The sequence below is a fragment of the Candoia aspera genome, chromosome 5 (genome assembly GCF_035149785.1).
Source record: "Candoia aspera isolate rCanAsp1 chromosome 5, rCanAsp1.hap2, whole genome shotgun sequence".
Lineage (NCBI taxonomy): Eukaryota > Metazoa > Chordata > Lepidosauria > Squamata > Boidae > Candoia > Candoia aspera.
Genome location: NC_086157.1, coordinates 77,391,903 through 77,415,319, shown reverse-complemented (window position 1 = coordinate 77,415,319; position 23,417 = coordinate 77,391,903). Strand labels below are relative to the sequence as shown.

General features: G+C 41.4%; 1 protein-coding gene across 2 annotated transcripts in view; it reads left to right on the top strand.

The window, feature by feature from the left end:
- Positions 1 to 23,417, top strand: part of EPHA6 (EPH receptor A6) — a 406,991-nt gene that overhangs the window by 104,854 nt on the left and 278,720 nt on the right. For both annotated transcript variants that reach the window (XM_063305542.1, XM_063305541.1), the window contains exon 2: positions 14,029 to 14,184. In XM_063305542.1, coding sequence (XP_063161612.1) covers positions 14,029 to 14,184 — 156 coding nt within the window. The remainder of the gene's footprint in view (positions 1 to 14,028; positions 14,185 to 23,417) is intronic.

The window sequence follows — 23,417 nt, the reverse complement described above, 5'->3', positions numbered from 1 at the left end:
GCGTTGTCATAGACACTTCCGGGTCATGTGGCCAGCATGACAACTCGGAATGCCATTACCTTCCCGCCGAAGCGGTACCTATTGATCTACTCACAATTGCATGTTTTCGAACTGCTAGGTGAGCAGGAGCTGGGATTAACAACGGGAGCTCACCCCGCCGCGCGGTTTCGAACCGCCGACCTTCCGATCGACAGTTCAGCGGTTTAACCCGTAGCGCCACCGCGTCCCTGATTTAAAGCTTGGGACATTAAAATATACGTTTCATGCAGGAAAGACATTAATGAAGATCTCTCCCCCAAAGAGCATTCCAGGTAATGGAAGCTACAACTTACTTAGCAGAAGCATTCAATAAAGTCTTCTGGTGAAGAACTTTGGGAATATATGAGTATGTGGGAAATATGTGGGAATCTATGAGTAAACACACATGGATGCAAAACTGACCTGATCTGAGTTCTCACTCTCCAGATCTGGAAATAGAGAGCTGTAGAAGATAACTAAGTATTGAGGTAATAAATATAATTACTGGAATATTGCTGTCATCCAAAATGGCTTATTGAAAGCAGTATTCCAATCTCCCTACAGTGAAGACAACACTGGACAGGTGTGCTTCAAGTGAGCCCACAGGTTTGCTCTGCTGAGAGGTCACTTCTAAGGTAATCAACATCAATAGCAGTAAAAAAAAATTGTGGCTGGGTTCTGAGCCACTTTTTTAAAACATAGTTTTGTTTAGTGTCCTTTGAGATGCAGTGACTTCATATGAGGATGCAGGGCCAGAATGTTGTTGCTCTGTGTGTTTTGTTCATGCGTTCAATGAAATAGAAGTTAAGTCTACTGAGGCTACAGAGATTTAGTATGAGAATAGATAGGTTAGACAGAGATTGGATGGATGGATGGATGGATGGATGGATGGATAAATGGATAAATGGATAAATGGATAAATGGATAGATGACAGACTATTAAAAAATAGTGAATTGCTCCTGACACCATATGGATGTGGGCAGTAAGTTCCAGTAGCTGAAAACATAGGATAGATATTGCATCTAGCTCATGGACTCCAGGACAGCCACCCTGATCTATACCAATTTAAAGTTTGTAATTAAATAAAATAATGTTTTCTACTCTTACAAATCACTAAAGAAACTAAAAGTGACTCAGTAAAAGTAACAAATTAAGTATAAATGCCTGAACATTCTTCCTCCTTCAGAGACTTCATTAGCTATCACTGTAGACTTACCTATTATGCAACTTGATTCCTAAATTGCTTTGATTATTCAATTACCATTACAATTTTAATTCTCATGTTCTGATAATACTTGGTAAACTCCCTTGCAGAACAATAAGCATCAATAAAGTATATGATATAAGGATGCATTTAAGTTACATTACAGCGTAACACGAATTGTTATAGCTAAGTGAGGTCACCCTATGTTACCAATTCAGTCAGGTACTGATTAGTAATGCAGCTATTAATGTAACAAGAAAATGTTTTACTGATACTCTGTTTTCTAGAAGAATTTATATTAAAATGCCTTCATATAGCCATGTATTGTTTACTGTGTACAAGAAACTGATATAGTGAAAGTTATATAAATCCTACTTAGATATTTGAAAATTAAATTCTAAAGCACTTGTTTTTAGGTGCAGACACATTCTGCTATTGACATTTCACTGGGGCTTTTGCTTATTAAAGAATATTATATTTTTTTCTGGAAAACTAATTATACTTTTTTCACCATAAAGATACAAATAAGTGTTGTCAGGGGAATAGCATGACCATAGCATAAGTGAGATAAATTAAGATAACTGATCTATCAGTTCTCCAGGACAATATATTATGCTTAACTTTAATAGGAGATCAGAACTTCTAATTTGAAATCTTCCACTCCTGAACTTCAGATAATTTTCTAAGTTAAAGAAAATTCTAGTTTGGAATTCAGAAGTTTCCTTTTGAGCAAAAAAATGAAATTCTTGCCACTCCTGAAATAATACTATTTACTCATATATAATGTATTTATCTTTTATCTTTCTTTTTACCCCGACTGTGAATTTCCTAATTTAGGAAAGTCTCTGTTCATGCTGCCTTCTTAAGATCAGTCTCACAATATATTTTATTAACCTATCATGAAATTTATTAACTTGATTTTAAAAGGGCCCAACAGTGTTAATATTGGTATAATATTGGTATAAATGTTATATCATACTATCATGGTCTCTACAGATGTGTTGTGGTTATATCTCTCAGAATGCCCATGCCCAAATTATGTCAGACTGAAATAAAAGCCATGGGGTGGGGGTGGGGGGTTGCTGAATTGTATTTCTGTTATAAGCTTGCTACTCTGTATATTTTATAAAAGGAAAAAGTTACACTTTCCTGCACTGTTGAAAAATTCAAAAGATTACTTTGTCAAATATGAGAGGAATAAAGGCAAGGCCTATCTATTTACTATAACTAGAATCCATATGACATTTTATCTGACCTTTTCTATGACAAATGTGTCCCAGATTTATTTTAAGGAATCTAATTGCATCTTTAAATTATTTTTATCCTGTATCTAGCATAGTGGGGGAAATGGAAAATGGAAAACAAGAAAAAAGTATAGTTTCTAAAAGATATTTTTATTATAAGATAAAACTAATGTCTAAGGAATTCAGAAAAGTTAGGATTTGCATTTAAATAAACAAATGGTCCATCCATTCACTCACCCACTCACTTAAGAATTCCTAAAATTATGTAATTTAGTAAAGTTAAGTACCTCAGTCCTATGTTCCTTTGAGTGGGGTGAGTAAATTTATATGATTCATCCTCCCATTACAATCAGTGGTATTTCTTTTAACATATATGGGACTATGCGCAAAGTGTAATTTGTTGCACAGTGGTGTCACCCTTTAATGCACACTTTTACATGGCCTCATGTAAGTTCATTGGCAGAAAAAAACCAGGTGAGACTCAAAACTCAGGTGAAGCTTTCCATTGGACAAATCATTTTTCTTATAAAAGAAAAAGGTATAAAACAAATATTTATATTTTAAATTATATTTTCTACTTCAGTACTTAAATACTGTGTGGTCTCTTATTTACAGTGAGATTTGCAATACTTTTTCCTTATCCAGCATCTTATTTTGCCTCATAATATTCCTCTTCTCTACAGTCCTATGTTTCTAAATGGCTTACCTCAATAGTCTTTTCTTATTCCTATGGTAATTCACCTTACCTCTCTCTTAACCTTATCTTGTCTTCTATTTGTTTTCCACTTCTATTATCCTCCTTTTACCTTCTAATTATTCCTCTTCTCCTTGTCTTTTTCCCTCTTCTATTCCCTACCCAACTGTCTACTACAACCTTCTCCTAACTGTCTTCTTACACCACAAAATGTTAAAGACAAAAATCATTGGGATTTGTGTCCATGGATTCTACTAGTGAATGTTCCTTTTATTGTTCAGTACATCAGTGAGCAGTAAAAACCCAGTGAAACCTCATTGATATCTGAACTGACATTTGGCTAATTATATTCTAGGCCATGTGACATGGATTGGCTTCACTTAAGAGCTTCCACTATGAAGACAGTGTGATTTCTTTTTAGGTGAACTGATGGTATTAATTGCCTTGATAAGGTGCTTCAAATCACCTCCCCATCTCACCCAGCCCTTGCAATAGGCAGAAGATGCTGATGCACAAACACTGCCTTGTCCTTATAAGTGGAAGGGGCGCATTACTAGACAAGCCTATTCAAGGGAATGCTTCATTTGAGCCTCCAAGGCCAAGAGAGGACAGAGGGAAACTTTGGCAGGTTTTCAAGATTCTGCTCCTGTACTCTACAACTGAATTCCAGTAGTCCTTGTGGAGTCTGTTTCCTGACCCTACCTTCCTTGAAGGACTGAAAGCACTTGAGAGTAGATGTAAATTATTTGTGTTATTTCAGGTAATAAATTAAATCATATTACCTTCTGTAAAGCAGGAGTTTAAGTCCATAGGGGAGGGGGGGGGGAATTAAGAGAGAGAGAGAGAGAGAGAGAGTATGATTTGCTAGGGTCTCTATTCCAAGGGACGCGGTGGCACTGCAGGTTAAACCACTGAGCTGCTGAGCTTGCCGATCGGAAGGTCGGCGGTTCGAATCCGTGTGACGGGGTGAGCTCCCGTTGCTAGTCCCAGCTCCTGCCAACCTAGCAGTTTGAAAACATGCAAATGTGAGTAGATTAATAGGTACCGCTTTGGCGGGCAGGTAATGGCATTCCGTGTAGTCATGCTGGCCACATGACCACGGAAGTGTCTACGGACAAACTCTGGCTCTTCGGCTTTGAAACGGAGATGAGCACCGCCCCCTAGAATCGGACACAACTGGACTTAATGTCAAGGGAAACCTTTACCTTTACCTATTCCATTAAAAACAATATTTAAGAAGAATCCAGGTTGTGCCTATACTGCCAAAGTAGAGCAGGATAATAATCAAGCTCACATGCAGTATCTTAATTTCTGATCCAAAATCAGATCAGAGAGTTACCTTATTCTCTCTGATCTGCTCTCCTAGGGTTCTAGTTCTGAGTTCTCCTCCAACTTAGCATACTTTGTCTAGTAATTGTAAAAAGAAAAAACATGGCTTCAGAACTCAGCCTAACCTTCTTGCTGAATATAATCCAGCCAATACTAATTTCAACATTTAGAAGATGTGAAGACTTTCAGAATAGTATTACAGTCCTGAAATATGCTATACTCATAAACTACATCTGCAATATCTTGAGATCACAGCCATAGCTTTACCAGATCTACTGCCATTAATAGCTTTAAAAACATAATAGCTAGATGTGGATGTCCTGAAAAATTCGTAACAGGCAGTCATCAACAATTCACATGTTTGTACTCCCCTTCTAACCAAATGTGAAGTTTTAGAATCCTCCTGGACTCCATGCTAATTCATAAAAATTACACTGTTGATCCATTTACACTGCAATTTCAAATACTTCAAGTTATTTTTAGGAACACCACCATCCATATCAGTATGCCTGCACTTTGAGACATGCAAGAGTAGCCCTTTTTATTCTGCTGCGAGTTGTTAAAAGACAGCCTTTCCTGCAGGGGCTCCTAACCTCTTGGTTCCATCTGGTCCATATCTGCCAGCCTTTTGGAAACTTATAAACAACTATTAATTCTCTTTAGACTGTTCTTCAAAGGATTTTATTGATCTGTTCTGGGATTAAGCTGCATTGTATCTGATTTTAGTGTTGTAAAGTTATGTTTTGCAAGATTTTATGGATTTGTTAATGTTTTTGTCATCATCTGCTTGATTATACACTATTTTCACACTGCAACTGCCTTGAGAGAGACCCTGTTTTAAATAAATAATTTTGTATTCATAATTTTGTAAAGTTTTTCTTTAAATTTAGCATGGCTTACCCATGATTTTGGACATAATGGACAATCAGGCATGAACCTTTGGAAACAGTTTGGTATAGATATGGGAGTCGGGGAGAGAATTAGGTAAATGGTGCTATAAATGAAACTCACTTTCCCAGTATGTTCACTAATGTTTCAGTATACCACCAGTTACTAATGTTCTAATTTCTAAATGAAAATATGCCTTTCCAGCCTCTAGGGAACCATGTGTTTATTTCCATTTACCACAAAGAGTTACAATTCTCTTTCACATGTTATTCATTTTAAATCTGTAATACAATATTGAACATATATTCCTTTGAAATATATAGTAACAAAAATAAATGATCTTTCTGAATTTTTTCCTATTCTATTGTATACTTTCCTCTCTTTTATTACCATTATGAAATGTTTAAAGCACATTTTGACAAACTTTGACAGTAATTCAGGTTCTGGTAAAGTCTCTATGGAAAGCTTGCATGTGAAAATTTGATGGGAAAATACTTCTACTTGGCTGCAACTGCACTGGGCACTGAGATGTTTATTTCAGATTCTGATCGCATAAGCACTGACCTGTTAAAAGAGCTTCCTTATTTCCTTTCGTTTTGAATCTAGCAATCAGCATTCTTCACAGTTCAGTTACTCCAAGACTATGATTGTTTGGACTTTCTCAGCATGTTATCATATTATATCTATAAGGGACTGATTCTTATTTTAATGTATCCAGTCACCATGATGATCTCATTTTATGTCTGACCTTAGGGTTTTTCAATAGGTTTGTAAAATCAACCATAACGTTTCTGCACTATATAGCATGCATGAAAGTATAACTGGATTATTAGTTATTTTTAGACAGATGTTGCTATGAAATGAAATCTTACTATTCATCAAAACATGTTTCCTGAATTATGCCTCCCCATTAGGATGATCTCTATAGACTAAACACCAGGTAAATATATGTATAAATCTTCATATATTTATAAAAATTGAATCAAATCAAATAGCCAGTTGGGATTATTCCTTGAAGAATTCTCTATGATGGCTACACAACTTCAGAAGATTAAACTGGTTATCTGTACTATTGAGGGTGATTTTCATTTGATTAGCACTTAATACAAACTAATCTAATTTGTATTTTCTAAGTACTTTTATTGTAAAAATAAAAGTATCCTTTAATACATCCATTTTATATAATTTGCAATGGTTTAAAGACTGAAATAAAAGTTTATCACTATGCATATATTAGGGGGGAAAGTCTTATGTTGAAGAAAATTATTTGCAAAAATTATTTTTACAGTAATATATTAGAATAAATTTGCACCCAAATCCATTCACATTTTCTTACATTATTTAACAACTCAATTGATGTGTGGGGGTCAGGAACTATTTCTGGACTTGACCCAAAAGAAATAATTATAATCAATCTTGTCAGATCTAATTTTTTCACAAAGTTGCTCTGATATATGATGACATGTTATGATATTTTGGCTTTCGGTAAAAATTCCCTTGAGTTTTTAGTATTGTCTTATGAGATTAGAAAGCATTTCAAATTTTTCACATTAAAGCTATAATGTCTGGCCAATATATCATTAGTTTAGCTACCTAATGAGATTTTGGCAATTTAAACAAATATTTTATTTACTTTACCATAGATGGCTGACTTGGGATGTTCTGAGATATCTTGTTGCTGATGCTCTTAATCTTCAAATGGACTGAGAAAGGTTTAAGATTTGGAAAAATGATCAGAACTGAATTTGACAGATTCATCAATCCATAATGGATCCATTTCAAACTAAATTTAGACTTGGTTTCAATACAAAAATTGCTTGTATTGTTCTAATGGATGACTATTTCCAAGATAAGGACAGGAGCACTGTCTCAGTAAAGCTCTGGGATCTTTTTGTGATTTTTCATGTCATTTCTCAACATGTTCTCTGCCTTCTAGATGGAGGGTATTGTACCAAGAAGTTCTGCTCCAGTTTGAAGGGCTGATTCTATCACAGAGTTATCTGTTCTGCCAAGCTCTTTGATACTACTGAGTTAGGTTATTGAACTGCTGATGACCTCTATCTCTAGTTCTCCTTTTCATGAATTCAGAATCATCTAGACAAACTAGTGTCAACTTGTTTGTCTGGACAATTTTAATTCACTCTTCAGCAAAGGTTTTTGTTTGTAAATAAAAATGAAACAAAATATAACTAGGGACTTAACCAGCATTACTGTGGGGTAAATTAATGTATTACAAATCTAGGGGGGGGAAAAAGACTGCTATTGCACGGTACCAAAAGACTAAGATTGTCATCAGAATTTGCTTTCCTCAAGAATGGTTTTCACCAAGGGTCTTCTGTATCTTGGATAACATGTGGGAATCCTCTAGGGGTGGATTCTAAAGGTGACTATAGAAGTAATGGTTTGTTTTCATGTTGCCAGCACTGAAGCCATAGAAGACTTTATCATAAATACCAGCATTTGGAATTATAACTGACTTTGTTGTTGTTTATTCATTTAGTCGCTTCCGACTCTTCGTGACTTCATGGACCAGCCCACGCCAGAGCTTCCTGTCGGTCGTCAACACCCCCAGCTCCCCCAGGGGCGAGTCCGTCACCTCTAGAATATCATCCAACCATTTTGCCCTTGGTCGGCCCCTCTTCCTTTTGCCCTCCACTCTCCCTAGCATCAGCATCTTCTCCAGGGTGTCCTGTCTTCTCATTATGTGGCCAAAGTATTTCAGTTTTGCCTTTAATATCATTCCCTCAAGTGAGCAATCTGGCTTTATTTCCTGGAGGATGGACTGGTTTGATCTTCTTGCAGTCCAAGGCACTCTCAGAATTTTCCTCCAACACCACAGTTCAAAAGCATCGATCTTCCTTCGCTCAGCCTTCCTTATGGTCCAGCTCTCGCAGCCATATGTTACTACAGGGAACACCATTGCTTTAACTATGCGGGCCTTTGTTGTCTCATGATGACTCTGCTCTTAACTATTTTATCGAGATTTGTCATTGCTCTTCTCCCAAGGATTAAGCGTCTTCTGATTTCCTGACTGCAGTCAGCATCTGCAGTAATCTTTGCACCTAGGAATACAAAGTGTTTCACTGCTTCTACATTTTCTCCCTCTATTTGCCAGTTATCAATCAAGCTGGTTGCCATAATCTTGGTTTTTTTGAGGTTGAGCTGCAAGCCAGCTTTTGCACTTCCTTCTTTCACCTCCTCAGATCCTCTTCGCTTTCAGCCATCAAAGTGGTATCATCTGCATATCTGAGATTGTTCATGTTTCTTCCAGAGATTTTAACTCCAGCCTTGGATTCCTCAAGGCCAGCTTGTTGCATGATGTGTTCTGCATACAAGTTGAATAGGTAGGGTGAGAGTATACAGCCCTGCCGTACTCCTTTCCCAATCTTAAACCAGTCCGTTGTTCCGTGGTCTGTTCTTACCGTTGCTACTTGGTCATTATACAGATTCTTCAGGAGGCATACAAGATGACTTGGTATCCCCATACCACTAAGAACTTGCCACAATTTGTTATGGTCCACACAGTCAAAGGCTTTAGAATAGTCAATAAAACAGAAATAGATGTTTTTCTGAAACTCCCTGGCTTTTTCCATTATCCAGCAGATATTGGCAATTTGGTCTCTAGTTCCTCTGCCTTTTCTAAACCCAGCTTGTACATCTGGCAATTCTCACTCCATGAACTGCTGAAGTCTACATTGCAGGATCTTGAGCATTACCTTACTGGCATGCGAAATGAGTGCCACTGTCCGATAGTTTGAAAATTCTTTCGTGTTCCCCTTTTTTGGTATGGGGATATAAGTTGATTTTTTCCAATCTGATGGCCATTCTTGTGTTTTCCAAATTTGCTGGCATATAGCATGCATTACCTTGACAGCATCATCTTGCAAGATTTTGAACAGTTCAGCTGGGATGCCGTCGTCTCCTGCTGCCTTGTTATTAGCAATGCTTCTTAAGGCCCACTCAACCTCACTCTTCAGGATGTCTGGCTCTAGCTCACTGACCACACCGTCAAAGCTATCCCCGATATTGTTATCCTTCCTATAAAGGGTCTTCTGTATATTCTTGCCACCTTTTCTTGATCTCTTCTTCTTCTGTTAGGTCCTTGCCATCTTTGTTTTTGATCATACCCATTTTGGCCTGGAATTTACCTCCAATGTTTCTAATTTTCTGGAAGAGGTCTCTTGTCCTTCCTATTCTATTGTCTTCTTCCACTTCCGCACATTGCTTGTTTAAAAATAATTCCTTATCTCTTCTGGCTAACCTCTGGAATTTTGCATTTAATTGGGCATATCTCCCCCTATCACTGTTGCCTTTTGCTTTCCTTCTTTCTTGGGCTACTTCTAGTGTCTCACCAGACAGCCATTTTGCCTTCTAGGTTTTCTCTTTCTTTGGGATGTATTTTGTTGCCACCTCCTGAACAATGCTGCCAACTTCTGTCCATAGTTCTTCCGGGACCCTATCTACTAAGTCCAGTCCCTTAAATCGATTCTTCACCTCCACTGCATATGCCTTAGGAATATTAGTGAGCTCATATCTAGCTGATCTGTGGGTCTTCCCTAATCTCTTGAGTCTGATCCTAAATTGTGCAATAAGAAGTTCGTGATCGGAACTACAGTCAGCTCCAAGTCTTGTTTTTACCGACTGTACAGATGTCCGCCACCTTTGGCTGCAAAGGATGTAGTCAATCTGATTTCGGTGTTGTCCATGTGGTGAAGTCCATGTATAAAGCCATCTCTTAGGTTGCTGGAAGAGAGTGTTTGTTATGCAGAGTGAATTGTCTTGGCAAAATTCTATCAGCCTATGTCCTGCTTCATTTTGTTCTCCCAGGCCATACTTACCTGTAATTCGAGGTGTCATTTGACTGCCCACTTTAGCATTCCAGTCTCCTGTGATGAAAGTAACATCTCTTTTAGGCGTGTTGTCCAGTAGGTGCTGCAGATCCTCATAGAACTGCTCTACTTCAGCTTCTTCAGCATTTGTGGTTGGGGCATATATTTGGATCACTGTGATGTTAGATGGCTTGCCCTGAATTCGAATTGAGATCATTCTGTCGTTTTTTGGGTTGTATCCAAGCCCTGCTTTAGCCACTTTACTATTAATTATGAAGGCTACTCCATTTCCTCTGTGGTCCTCTTGTCCACAGTAGTAGATCTGGTGGTCATTTGATGTGAAGTGGCCCATTCCAGTCCATTTCAGTTCACTGACGCCCAGAATGTCTATCTTTAATCTTGACATCTCACCAATAACCACATCCAATTTGCCCTGGCTCATAGATCTTACATTCCAGGTTCCAATGGTGTGTTGATCCTTAGAACATCAGATTCGCCGTTCACCACCAGCACCGTCGGCCGCTAGCCGTCCTTTTGGCTTTGAACTAGCTGCATCATCACGTCTGGGACTAGTTGAGCTCATCCTCTGTTCCTCCCCAGTAGCATTTTGACCATCTTCCGACCTGGGGGTCTCATCTTCCGATGGTATACCGACATATCTCTGGTTGTACTGATCCATTTAGTTTTCACGGCAAGAATACTGGGGTGGGTTGCCATTACCTTCCCCAGGGATCGCATTTAGTCTGACCTCTCTGTCATGACCTTCCCGTCTTGGGTGGCCCTTCACGGTTTAGCTCATGGCATCATTGAGGTGCTCAAGCTCCAGCACCACGACAAGGTAACGATCCTTTGCTGAAGATAACTGACTTAATATTGTTCATTAGAGGTTTTGCTGTGGTTTTTATTAATGTGTGACTTTTTCACTTTTCATGACTTGACTGTCTTGTTTTTAAATTGTATGCAAATCTGAGATATTAGTTACTGACCAGCAACTTATAAATTAAGTAAATTAATTAATAATGTACCTGTATGCCAAATATTTACTTACTTACAAGAATTTCTATACTGCCCAGCTCCCAAGACTCCAGTATACCAATTGACGTAGAAGTAAATGGCATGTATTTGTTGCATTATATTTTCATGATGATGTAGAATGTAAACTGTTTAAAAATATTCCCTGAATAGAAACTGTGACACATTGTTTCTACTCCACATATGCTCATTTTCCTCAAAGTTATTTCACTGTGGAGCAGGAGAGTTTTGTCATCACATTTCTAGATTGTGTTGAAGAGCTGGAAGCAACGAATAGAATTAATAATTCCTTTTGGTAGAAAGAATGTGAAGAAATTACAGTTCTGCTAATAGTTCTTTATCCCTATTTCTAAGACATAAATGGATCCAACACAGGAGATGAATTTGGTCCATTATCAATTTATTTTGTTAGACACCAGAAAATTAAAATACATCTTTTGTTGAATGAGTGGTGTTTAAAGTGTGGATTTGCTGAAAAAATTTTTTTTTTTTTAAAAACAGTAAAAGATCAATTTATTCAAATCTGATCACCATTTATCAGGAATTTTTACAGTATTCTCCTAATAGATTACCTTCATTCTACAAATATGATTTGGGGTAGAAATATTGAACATGCATGTTTATACAGTATATTCAATTATTTTTAATTGCTGATGTTTTCTGTACACACACACACACACACACACATATATACATACTGTATTTAATTTGCTTTTTAAAAAGCAATAGAAAAAAGACATGTTATCTCTGCTCCTATAAAATCCTAACAGAGCAACCTAGGCTTGGTACAAGTCTCCTTTGAAAGAAGGGATTTTAACTGTCTAATATTTGACAGAGAAAGGAAGCAAAGGATATTAATTCTGGATCTTCTTTTCATCTTCTTGAATTTACAGTTAGTGGAATTTCAGCTATTTTTAAATATCTATTTATTTAGCTTACACTCTTTAGTCAACAATGTAAATCAATCATAGTCAAGAATGTACATCAATCATTAGTTTAGCTTTTATGTTTAAAGAGGCCTATATGTTCATAAAACTGATTTCACATATGGATTGTTGGCCAGCTGGTTCAATGGCAGTAATTTTGGAAAAGTTGGATTATTTGTAAATTTATAGATAGACAAGAAAATGCAGAGTATATGATAGTAAGTATTGTTAGACCATAGCCTAATCAGTCCCTAGAATCCAATCATACTCTGGATTCTTGCATAGGCAATGTTTTTCAGCATCTGATAGTCCTTTGGGTGTCATATCTGCATAATTTATAACTGCCATTAACTTCTACCAGATCTGGATTGCAAAAATCCAGAGAGGCACAAGATGGCAGTAAAGAGATACAGAAGACTCTTACACTTTGCTGACATCTAATGGTCACTCAGACTTTTGCAGTCCAGATCTGGAAGCTGTAATCTACCTAAAGTATATATAAAACTGTAATTCTTATTGCACCTAAGCCAAGATACAAATTATTAAAAATGCAAGCATTGCATAGCATTTTCTGATATACTTGGACAATTAGTATAGTTCACATTTTTTTCTTGGAAACCTAATTCTGTACTAACATTAGTGTCAGGAAGGTAGCATGCTAGAAGCAGAGTACTAGACTCTAGCTTTAAATTTATTTACAAAGATGCCCTTGGCCCCCGCATCATCAAAAAAATTAGATTATTAAATAGCAGGTGATCAAAGGTTTGATTTAAGTGTGCCCATCTGCACAGGAAAAAGATAGTGAAATTAGCTAGTAAGAAAAAGAGCATTCTGGGAGGAAAGGAAGGAACAACAGTTGCTTTTGGTAATTCAGAGTTTTGTGATTTGTCACAAAAGACTTCTAAAATGTCTATATAGAGGTAATTCCATCTCATTGCAGATAAATTTTCTCTCAAAACTTCAAATGTTCCTCTCAGCCTTAAGAGTACAGAGTTGTTAAAGCTGACATCTTTTTTTTTATATAGCGTATTTCATATAGTGCTTTTCTCCTATCTCCTAGGGATAAATTAATAGCAGAACTAGGCTACAAGGACTATTCAGAAAGTATATTGTCTTTCCTCCATGAAGTATATGATATTGTAGCATATGGAAGAAGTAGGCAACATGATCTCTGTGAATGATTGTAATTTTTTTAATCTCATTTGTAACATAATGAAGATTTGTGGCATATTGTGATTTTTTAAATTTATTTATGATTTTACTATATGATAAATGGAGGAATAGCATCCATTTACTTCTGAGTATTAAATGTATGGGGAAATCTTAGTGTCTTAATGCAATTCTGATGATTACTCGTTTGCATTGCTTCTATAACATTCTGACCAAAGGCAATATATAATCTATAAAAATATTAATAAATATTATGTGTGCACGCATAATAATTACTAGACAGTTTTTATGTTATAAAAATATTCAAGGTTGTATTGCCTGGGTGTCTGTTGTGCACACAGGGTTACATACACAACCTGCACAATTCCTCTCAGTGCAGTTAGGGCACTGAATCTCCTAGAAACAGAAGCCCCACCCCCACACCCCAATGAAAAAGTAGAGAGACATTCTCACAGATGACCCAGTTGTAGGGCTGCCTGTATCCTCACTTTCATGATTCGAATAACTGAGAATACAGTCTGTAAATAAATAAATATATAAATGTTTATGTTTATATTTTCCGCCAAGGCTGGATTCTATTTCTGAGTCACATTACAGTGTGACCATACTTCAAGACAGAGAAAATGCTGGAAACTGGCTTTTATATAGAAATAGGCAGTTATACTTAATCAGTTGCTTTCCTCTTTTTCACAGCTTGCCGGTCAGGATTCTATAAAGCATTTGCTGGAAATATAAAGTGTTCCAAGTGCCCTCCACACAGCCAAGCCTTCATGGAAGCAACATCTGTATGTCAGTGTGAAAAAGGTTACTTCCGAGCTGATAAGGATCCACCAACTATGGCATGTACCCGTAAGTTTAATTGATCCTGGTGTTTAAAATTCTTCCCTTATCCCTCTCATTAACTTAAAGGATAAAAACAGCATGTGTTTTTGCTAATCAAAAATGCAAATTAGCTTTTCCTTCAGTCCTAAGACTCTTAAACAGTGAAAAAGTATTCATCAGTCTCGCAACACACTTCATTGTTTCACTGCACCAATGCCTTTATTAATAGAATGATTACACTTTAGAAACTTTTTGGGGAAACTAGTGCACATTTGTCTGTGGGTGTCTGTGTGTGTATATATCTTATGGATAAAAGATTGATTGATTATGTGCCATCAAGTCGGTGTGAACTCTTAGCAATACATAAATAAACCTTCTCAAGGATGAAATTTTCCGTCCTGCCCCTTCAGGTCTTCCAAAGTTGCATCCATCCACTTGCTGCCCATCATCTTTTCTTTTTCTCTACCCTTCCTGGAATTATGGACTTCTCAAGGAAGCATTTGGATACATTACAGAATGTATCCAAAATGTGATAACTTGAGCCTGATAATTTCTGCCTTGAATGGGAACTCTAGGCTGATTTGTTCTATGTTCCATTTGTTTGTTTTCTGGGATATCGTGGTATTCTCACGAGTCTACTCGAACACCAGAGTTCAAAAGCATGTATCCTTCTTCTCCAAACTCTACCTTTTGCATCCACAGATGGTTACAGTAAAAACATTGGCTGCAGAATTCTGAACTTTGTAGGTTTAGGCACATCACGGCATCTGAATCTCTTTTCCAATGCCCTCATTGCTATCCTACCAAGTGCTAGTTGTGCAGTGTATTTTTTGACTACTGGTTCTTTACTGTTAACCTAAGCTAACAGTAAGCTATCCTCTCCTCAATAACTTCACTGTCAGTTCTAAAATTGGTTGCAGTACCTGTTATTATTTTATCTCAGTCCCTTTTTTCACTGTGGTCCCTGACTTTCATTACTAGAGCTTCTAGATCATTTTCTCAGCCTTCAGAGTGGTGTCTTCAGTATATTGAAGGTTATTGAGGTTTCTTCCTTCAGTTTTAGAACTATGGTCATCTTTTCCAAACCCAGTTTCCCTCAATATATATTCATCAAGTATATTGAATCAATAAGGAAAGAGTGTACAGTCTTGCCTTAATCCTTTGCTGACCTGCAGCCAGTCCGTTTCACTATGCTCTGGCCACACTGTGGCATTCTGTTTTGTGTTTAGATTCCACATGAGGACAATGAGATGTTCTGGGATTCTCATTTTCCTAAGAACATTTCACAGCTTGACATGGTTGAAACACTTGAAGGTCTCTCTGTAATCAGTGAAGCACATATTGGCTCCTTTTTGGGGTTCTTGGGCTTTCTCAATTATCCAGCATGAATCAGCAATAATGTCTCTTGTTCCTCAGCTTTTTCTAAAACTAGCTTGAATATCTGGCATCTCTTTTTCCATGTAGGGCTCTAATCTGTGTTGGATAATTCTACCTTGTGAATTTAAGGATATTGTGCAATAGTTTGCACAGTTTGTTAAGTCTCCTTTCTTTGGTATTGCTATGTAGGCTGATTCGTCCAATCTCTTGTACCAATAATATATGTTTTCCTCATTACTACTTCCAGATTTGGCATTCCAGTCTCCAACCACAAGAAGCAGATCATACTTGCATTTATGTCAATTTCAGGTTGAACTTGATCATAAAACTGGTCAGTCTATTCTTCTATATCAGTGGTTGGAACATTAACTCAATTAATTTCATCTTTCACTGAGTTGAGCTTTCCCATGGTCAATCTTCTTTACATTCCATTTTCTCACTATAATTCCATCTTAGCAGCTTCATGATTTTCTTGGTAAAATACAGGAGTGGTTTACCATTGCCTTCTTCCACTTCCACACAGTATGAAAGCATTCCTTTGCTGTTGTCACTAAAGCGATCATCCACCTCCAGAATCTTCCAGCTGCCCTGTTTCGAAAAATAGTCTTTCACCACCCAAATGGCCATTTTCTTCTGGCTGGGTGGGAGGTCCACTATAAAATCCATGGAGATTTCCTCCCATGGGCGGGAGGGTTCTGCCACCTGTTGTAAAAGCCCCGAGGGTTTGCCTGGTGCCCGTTTGGCTCTGGCGCACGTTGGGCAGGACGCTACGTAAGCTTTCACGTCCCGTCTTAGCGCGGGCCACCAGAATTGACGCCTTGTTAGGTGCAGGGTTTTAAGGAACCCAAAGTGTCCCGCTTGCTTGGTGTCGTGGGATCTATGCAAGATCGCTTGGCGTTGCGAGTCCGGGACATAGATTCTGCCTTCCCCCCATGCCAGGTCCTGTGCCATCGTTACCTTGTCGGGGTTTGCCAGGAACCAGGGGTCGGTTTTGAGGGCGGCGGCGAGGTCTGTGCGTATCCCCCCTGGTAGTTGTGGTTGGCGTCGTCTGGTCACAGGTTGTCCCGCCGTCGGTTGCGCCGTAGAGTCGAGCTGCCTCCGAGCGCCGCTCCGGGTGGTCACGGCCATCCCCAGTTGAGAAGCGGATAGGACCGTCCCAATGGTGTCTGGTGCGGGCTCTTCGTCTTGGGGCAGTTGGGAAAGGGCGTCAGCCAGGAAGTTCTTTTTACCCGGCATGAACTTCAGCTGGAAGTTGAAGCGGCTGAAGAATTGAGCCCATCGGACCTGTTTTGGGCTGAGGCGTCTGGGCGTTCGGAGGGCCTCGAGGTTCCGGTGGTCGGTCCAGACCTCGAATGGTTGGGCGGCTCCTTCGAGTAGGTGTCTCCATCTTTCCGGCGCCAATTTTACCGCGAAGGCTTCCTTCTCCCAGACGTGCCATCGCCTTTCCGTCTCGGAGAATTTCCTCGACAGGTAGGCGCATGGTTTCAGGAGTCCCGTGGGGTCCTTTTGGAGTAGGATGGCCCCCAAGGAGAAGTCTGAGGCATCGGCTTGGACCACGAACGGCCGTTCTGGGTCCGGGAGCGCGAGGATTGGCTCTGTGGTGAACAGCGCTTTCAACTTATTGAATGCGGTCTGGCACGCGGGAGTCCAATTCAATACTGTGCCCGGGTTCTTGGCGCATCGGGTGTCCCCCACCCCTTTGGTTTTGAGGAGGTCCGTTAGGGGGAGGGCTATCTCCGCGAACCCCTGGGCGAATGATCTGTAAAAATTCGCGAAGCCGAGGAAGCTCTGGAGTTGGCGTCTGTTGCGGGGGCGTTCCCAGTTCAGCACCGCCTCGACTTTTGCGGGGTCCATTTCTATGCCGTCTCCGGAGATTCGGTACCCCAGGTAGTCTAGGCGCGCTTTATGGAATTCGCACTTTGCGGGTTTGGCATAGAGCTGCGCCCTTCTGAGCTTATCGAGGACTTGTCTGACTAGGGTCACATGTTCCTCGTCCGTTTTTGTGTAGATAAGGACGTCGTCTATGTAGACGAGGACCCCTTTGAACAGGTGTTCATGCAGGACCTCATTGATGAGCTGCATAAACACCCCCGGGGCTCCCGCGAGTCCGAACGGCAGCACTTTGTACTGGAAGGCGCCTAGGGGGCAGTTGAACGCCGTCTTCCATTCGTCCCCCTCCCTGATTCGGATGCGGTAGTACGCCTCGCGAAGGTCCAGCTTGGAGAAGACCTTGCCCGTGGACAGGTGGGCGAGCATATCTTTTACCAGGGGTAAGGGGTATTTGTTGGACAGGGAAGCCGCGTTTAGGCCCCGGTAGTCGGTGCAGAGCCGTAGGGTGCCGTCTTTCTTCTCCCGGAATAAGACGGGGGCTCCGACCGGTGAGCATGCTGGCTCTATGAATCCCCTCTCTAGGTTTTTATTGATGAACTCCCGGAGGGTTGCCATCTCCTTCGGGGTCATCGAGTAGATCTTCGGTCTAGGTAAGGGGACATCGGGCAGCAGGTCAATCCGACAGTCCGTCTTGCGGTGGGGGGGTAGTTGGTCAGCTTCCACCTCTCCGAAGACCTCGGAGAAGTCAGCGTATTGTTCTGGTAGGTCTGCTGTGGTAGCTGCGTTGTCCTGTGTAGCCGCCTCTGCTCGTCCTACAGTGGGGTTGGTTCTGCCCGCCGGAACTGGCGCCCGGTACTCGCCGTCGCCAAATATGAAGGTGCGGGTCTCCCAGTCGATGCGCGGGTTGTTCGTCGCGAGCCATGGCATCCCCAAGACTGCAATGGGTCGTCCGATGTGGGTAACAACGAACGATGTGCGTTCGGTGTGAGTGCCCATTTGCAGGGTGACCGGCTCGGTCTGCATCGTGGCTGGTTTCCCTCCCGCTGTTGAGCCGTCCAGCTGATGGAATGCCAGCGGCGTGGGGAGGGGGGAGCAGCGGAGGTCGAGTTTGGCGACTAGGTCGGGGTGGATGAGGTTTTTCGAGCACCCCGAGTCCACTAGTGCCGCGGCCGTGGTGGCTCCATTGCCGGCAGAGAGTTTGATTGCCGCCATTATAACGGAGCTTTCGCCGTTCCGTCGAGGTGGTCCACGCTGCTGTCCCACCGCCTGCCTCGCAACGCGTTTCAGGGCAGGCGGGGAGCGTTTCCCGCCGGCTGGTCTGGGTCTACGGCGTCCTCTCCCCCCCAGTAGGCGTCCCAGCCTTCCTCTGGTGTCGCTGTGGCTCCGGTCATTCGGCGGTGAGGGGGCGGCGGCGGGTTAGGTGGTTTGAGGCTAGTTTTCGGGGCGGGTTTAGGCACACTGGCCGGCGAAGCAATCTGCCGTCTTGTGCCCCAGTTTTCCACACCTCCCGCAGGGCCCGCGATTAAATTTCTTCCTTGGGTATATGGGACCGGCCGTCCCCACGTGTGGCGCGGGTACCTTTTGGCAGGTGTTGGTCGTGTCTTCCGTCATTGCCATGAGGAAGGTGCGGTGCGCGTGTTCTGCTTTCCCCGCGAGGTGGATCCACCCGTGTAGAGTCTCTGGGTCGTCGCGGTAGAGGGCCCATTGGAGTACGTTGCGGTTGAGCCCCCTTTTGAACATTTCCAGCAGGGTGGTCTCGGACCAGTCGTTGACCTTCCCTGCGAGGGCTTTGAACTCGAGGGCGTAGTCCGGGACAGTGCGTGAGCCCTGTTTAAGTCTTTGGAGTGCGCTTTTCGCCCTCACTTTGGCTAGTGGGTCCTCAAAGTAGCTCTTCATCTCGTTGATGAAGGCGTGGAAGTTGGCGAGGGCGGGGGAGCTGGACTCGTACAGTTGGACGTACCAGTCCGCCGCCCGGTCTTGTAGTTTGATCGCCACGGCTGCGATCTTGTCCGCTTCGGAGTCATAGGAGTGTCCGTGCCTCCCCATGAACTCCCTGGCGTTCGTGATGAAGAACGACAGTTTCATGGGGTTCCCATCAAAGAAGATGGGGAAGTCCTTTGGGGCCCGGGCGTTTTGTGAGCCCCTTCCTCTTGCTTCCCGGCCTGTGGCGTCGTCCGCCTGTGCCGTTTGTTGACCGTCCTCTGGCCCGTGGGAGTTCGGTGCCTCGCTCGGGGTGTGGACCTGTGCGGGGACATCGTTGGGCGGCGCGGGGGACATCAGCGACTGAAGCATGGTCCGGAGTTCCTTCAGTTGGGTCTCCATGGCCGCGAGTCTAGCTTGTGCGTCCCCGTCCGCGATCTGTGCCGCCGCTGGGGCCGGTTCCATCGGTGTGTCGGCGGGGGTGGGTCACCGGTGGGGTTCAGGCACTCCCGACCGTTGGCCCGCTTCCTCCGCCGTCGGCTGTGTTGCTTCTTCGTCCTCCCCCGTGCTTACCGCCGTTGGGCTGCCGCTCCATGCCCGTGGCTGGGGTGCGATGTGGGGCGCGGGGTTCTCCGCTGGTCTCGGGAGGTATGTTGCTCCCTCCCGTGGCCGGGTTGCCTCCGTCGCCATCTGCCCTTGGGGTTGGAGCTGAGGCTCGGGTTGGGCCGGGTGTGCGTCCATGGCTCCGGGAGTCCGCGGTGCCTCTGGCCTCGATCGGTCCTCCTCTGCTTCTTGCCGTGCGGCTCGCCCCCCTTGTCCGCGTCGCTCCGGCCTCATCGTTCCTGGTCTTCTCGCCGTCTACTCCTCCTGCGGCTCGATGTCGTCCGGTGGGGCTCGGCGAGGCTGAGTTTGTGCACTCTCAGCTTTATGTCATGCGCTGCCTACCTCCGAGTAACACACAGACACTGATTCCGTTGAAGCAGGCTCTGGTTTATTCGTAGTGTAGATACAGTGGTAGAAAAAAGCTGAGAGTGACAGGAGCGCGCCGGTGCGGGGTTTAAATACCCCGCGCCGGTCAGCGCCCCCTCACTCGAGGTTACGTCACCCCCCCTTTGTCCAACATGCTGTCTTGCCGGTAGGTGAGGGGTTGCGAGGCCCCGCTGGCGCTCCGGGATCGCCCATCATCAGTTTCCCTATTCCTCCGGTGATTGCTGTCAGCTGGGCGATCTCCGTTGCGCTAGCGCTAACAGCTTGGGTGTGCCTCGCGATCCGTTTAGCCATTGTATCTTGTTCTTTCGTCTTTGTGAGTTGATGGCTGCTTACCTTGAGCCCCTTCCCCTGTTTCCTTGTTATTGTCATGTGTGCCATTGCGCTGATGTCTTCAGCTCAACGGCACTCATGACAGTTTACCATTGCCTTCTTCCACTTCCACAAAGTATGAAAGCATTCCTTTGCTGTTGTCACTAAAGCGATCATCCACCTCCAGAATCTTCCAGCTGCCCAATATTGGTGCCTGCTTGTTTTAGCTGGGCAGCTGCAATGACTTTCACACCATGAGTGACCCTGCTGGGAATATATATTCTTGGTGTACACTCCTGGAATTCATTCTTCATTCCTGGTATAACCTTCTACAAAATATATATTGACATCATAACGCATACAATACTTTTGCCAATCTTCTCCTTTCCTTAGTCTTGAAGTGAACTTGAAGACTATTCAATAAATAACATATTGACATACTAAGTAAAAATTAAGTAACCCTAAGAAAGGAAAATGAAATGTGTAATTGGTTATTTTGGAGCACATTTGAAATCTCAAGCATTCATATCCTAACTGCTTTTTTTCCTGGTTATAAACAAAAAGATACAAAATCGAATGAACATACACAAATGGTGTGCATGCACTGGAGTATATCTATAATACATGTAGCGGGCCTTCTCTGCAGTGGCACCCACCCTTTGGAACATTCTGCCCCCGGAGCTGAGACAGGCCCATTCACTCCCAGACTTCCGGAAGAACCTAAAAACCTGGTTCTGCTGCCTCACTTGGGGTGGGAGGGGCACGAGCTCATCTTGGGGGTGGCTATTATAGATCTCTCCCCAACAAACAAGATCTTCGCTGCTGGATTTTATATTTTTTACTGTATATTTATTTTATTTTATAGAGTATTTATATTGTAATTTATATGTTTTAACTTTGATTGTAAACCACCCAGGGTCCCCTTTTTGGGAGAGATGGGTGGTGATGGAAATTTGAAATATAAATAAAATAAAAATACTAAAAATGCCTTTGAGAAGATAAATACTAGACCCTTTCAAGATACCAAAATATGCATGTGGTGTCTAGAATTTAAAATGGAACTATAACTTTATGGATCAGATTCAAATGACTAATTAAAATAAAATTGAGCGATTCCATTTCCCATCAGCCATCCCTAAAGGAATCCTGGCTGGCACATAATATAGTCAACTATGTTTTTTAAAAAAAATAATGCTAAAGTTCCCTTTCAGATCCACATACAAGATTTTATTATCACAGCCTAATATTCAAGCTGCTTCAGGTCCATTTTTTTTTTTTAAGTCCAAATATGAGCTTGGGGATGACTTGAGAGCAGAAAACAAGAATTGTACGAAATAGTATTTAGTTCATCTTATGCTTTGGTCCTGTTCCTTTCCCATACCTCCACACCAGAGGGCATCTTCTGAGTGATAAATAGTGTGCTCACTATGATATTTGTTAGAGTTACAATGCATCAGCCTACTGACCTTTGCACCCTCTGGGTTACAAAATACAATTTCCCCCATATTTAATATATGTCTGCTGCATTTTGCTTTTTTATCATATTATCCTGAATTCAGGCTTAATTAGGCAATTGAAATAAACTTTGCAACATTTTCCAACAAAATACATCACTATCGTTCAATGCAGTTTGACCAGATTGCGGTTTTCAACTGCAAATGGGTAAAACAATTTATGTTTTCTTCTCTCCCCAGTCTCTTTTCTTTAATTGAAGGAAACTAAGCCAGTATTCCAAGTAACATTTCTGTGATTATGCTGCTACTAGGAGACCCAGTTTCAAGTCTACTCTCAGCCATTAAAACTCACTGAGGTGACTGGGAGATTTGGAACCAGTCATTATCTTTGAGTCTAACTTTCTCATAGGATGATATTGGGGAATAACTTGAGGAGTCAGTATTACATACACCACCAGGAAGAAAGATGGAATATAAATCTAATAAATAAAACTTAGGGGAAGATTAGCCCTATTTATAAAGCACTGAGTAGCCAGGTTCAGGCCATTGTTTCAAGTAGCAGCTCTATTTTTTAAAGTTAAAATAAAATATAAGTACTAGTCTCACTTAATTTAGCACTAAAAGTGATTACCCTGAAGTCCAGATGTCTATGTCCTCTTATGAATGTTAATCCCCACCTAAAAATGTCAGAACTTTCAATGTATTTTCATATTTCTCTCCCTTTACATGATTAATACCTTGATAAACCACTACAGGAAGTTCCTTGTGCATGCTATCACATCAAAATTATTATTTTGTTAGTGGTTTATTGATATGTCTTTATATATCAGTAATACGTAGGAAAGAAGATATAAATAAATGAAAGGATTCTGAATAGTTCAGTTCTATATGGGAAAAAAAAGAGTAGATAATTTTCAGCCACCAAAATCTAGAGATGGGGAAAGAACATATTCTATTTGCCTTTTGATATAAATGTCTCTAATTTAAAAATTTTGAAGCAATACATGCATGAGTATTGACATGAGGGGCAAGGACGAGCAAATATCTCTGATGCCATCATTCTGCAAATGCAACAGCTTATCCATTTTGCCATACTTGCTGAAAGCCTCTCTGAGGCAAAAGTTCTCTGGTTATAAATTGGTTACTCTTTAATATGCCAAAAGCTTCTCTGTTGTTGCCACAAAAGAATAATGTGGCTATCCATCTGGAAACAGAGAAATAATTATTTGAATTGGAAAGAATGAGTTCTTCTACACTGAGGTGACAACAGGAATTATTAGTTTACTGTTGTTGTTGCTATTGTTGTTAACATTATCAAATTTAAGCACTTTAAAGGTTGTACATACTACAGTTAAATCCTTTGAAATATTTATCTAAACT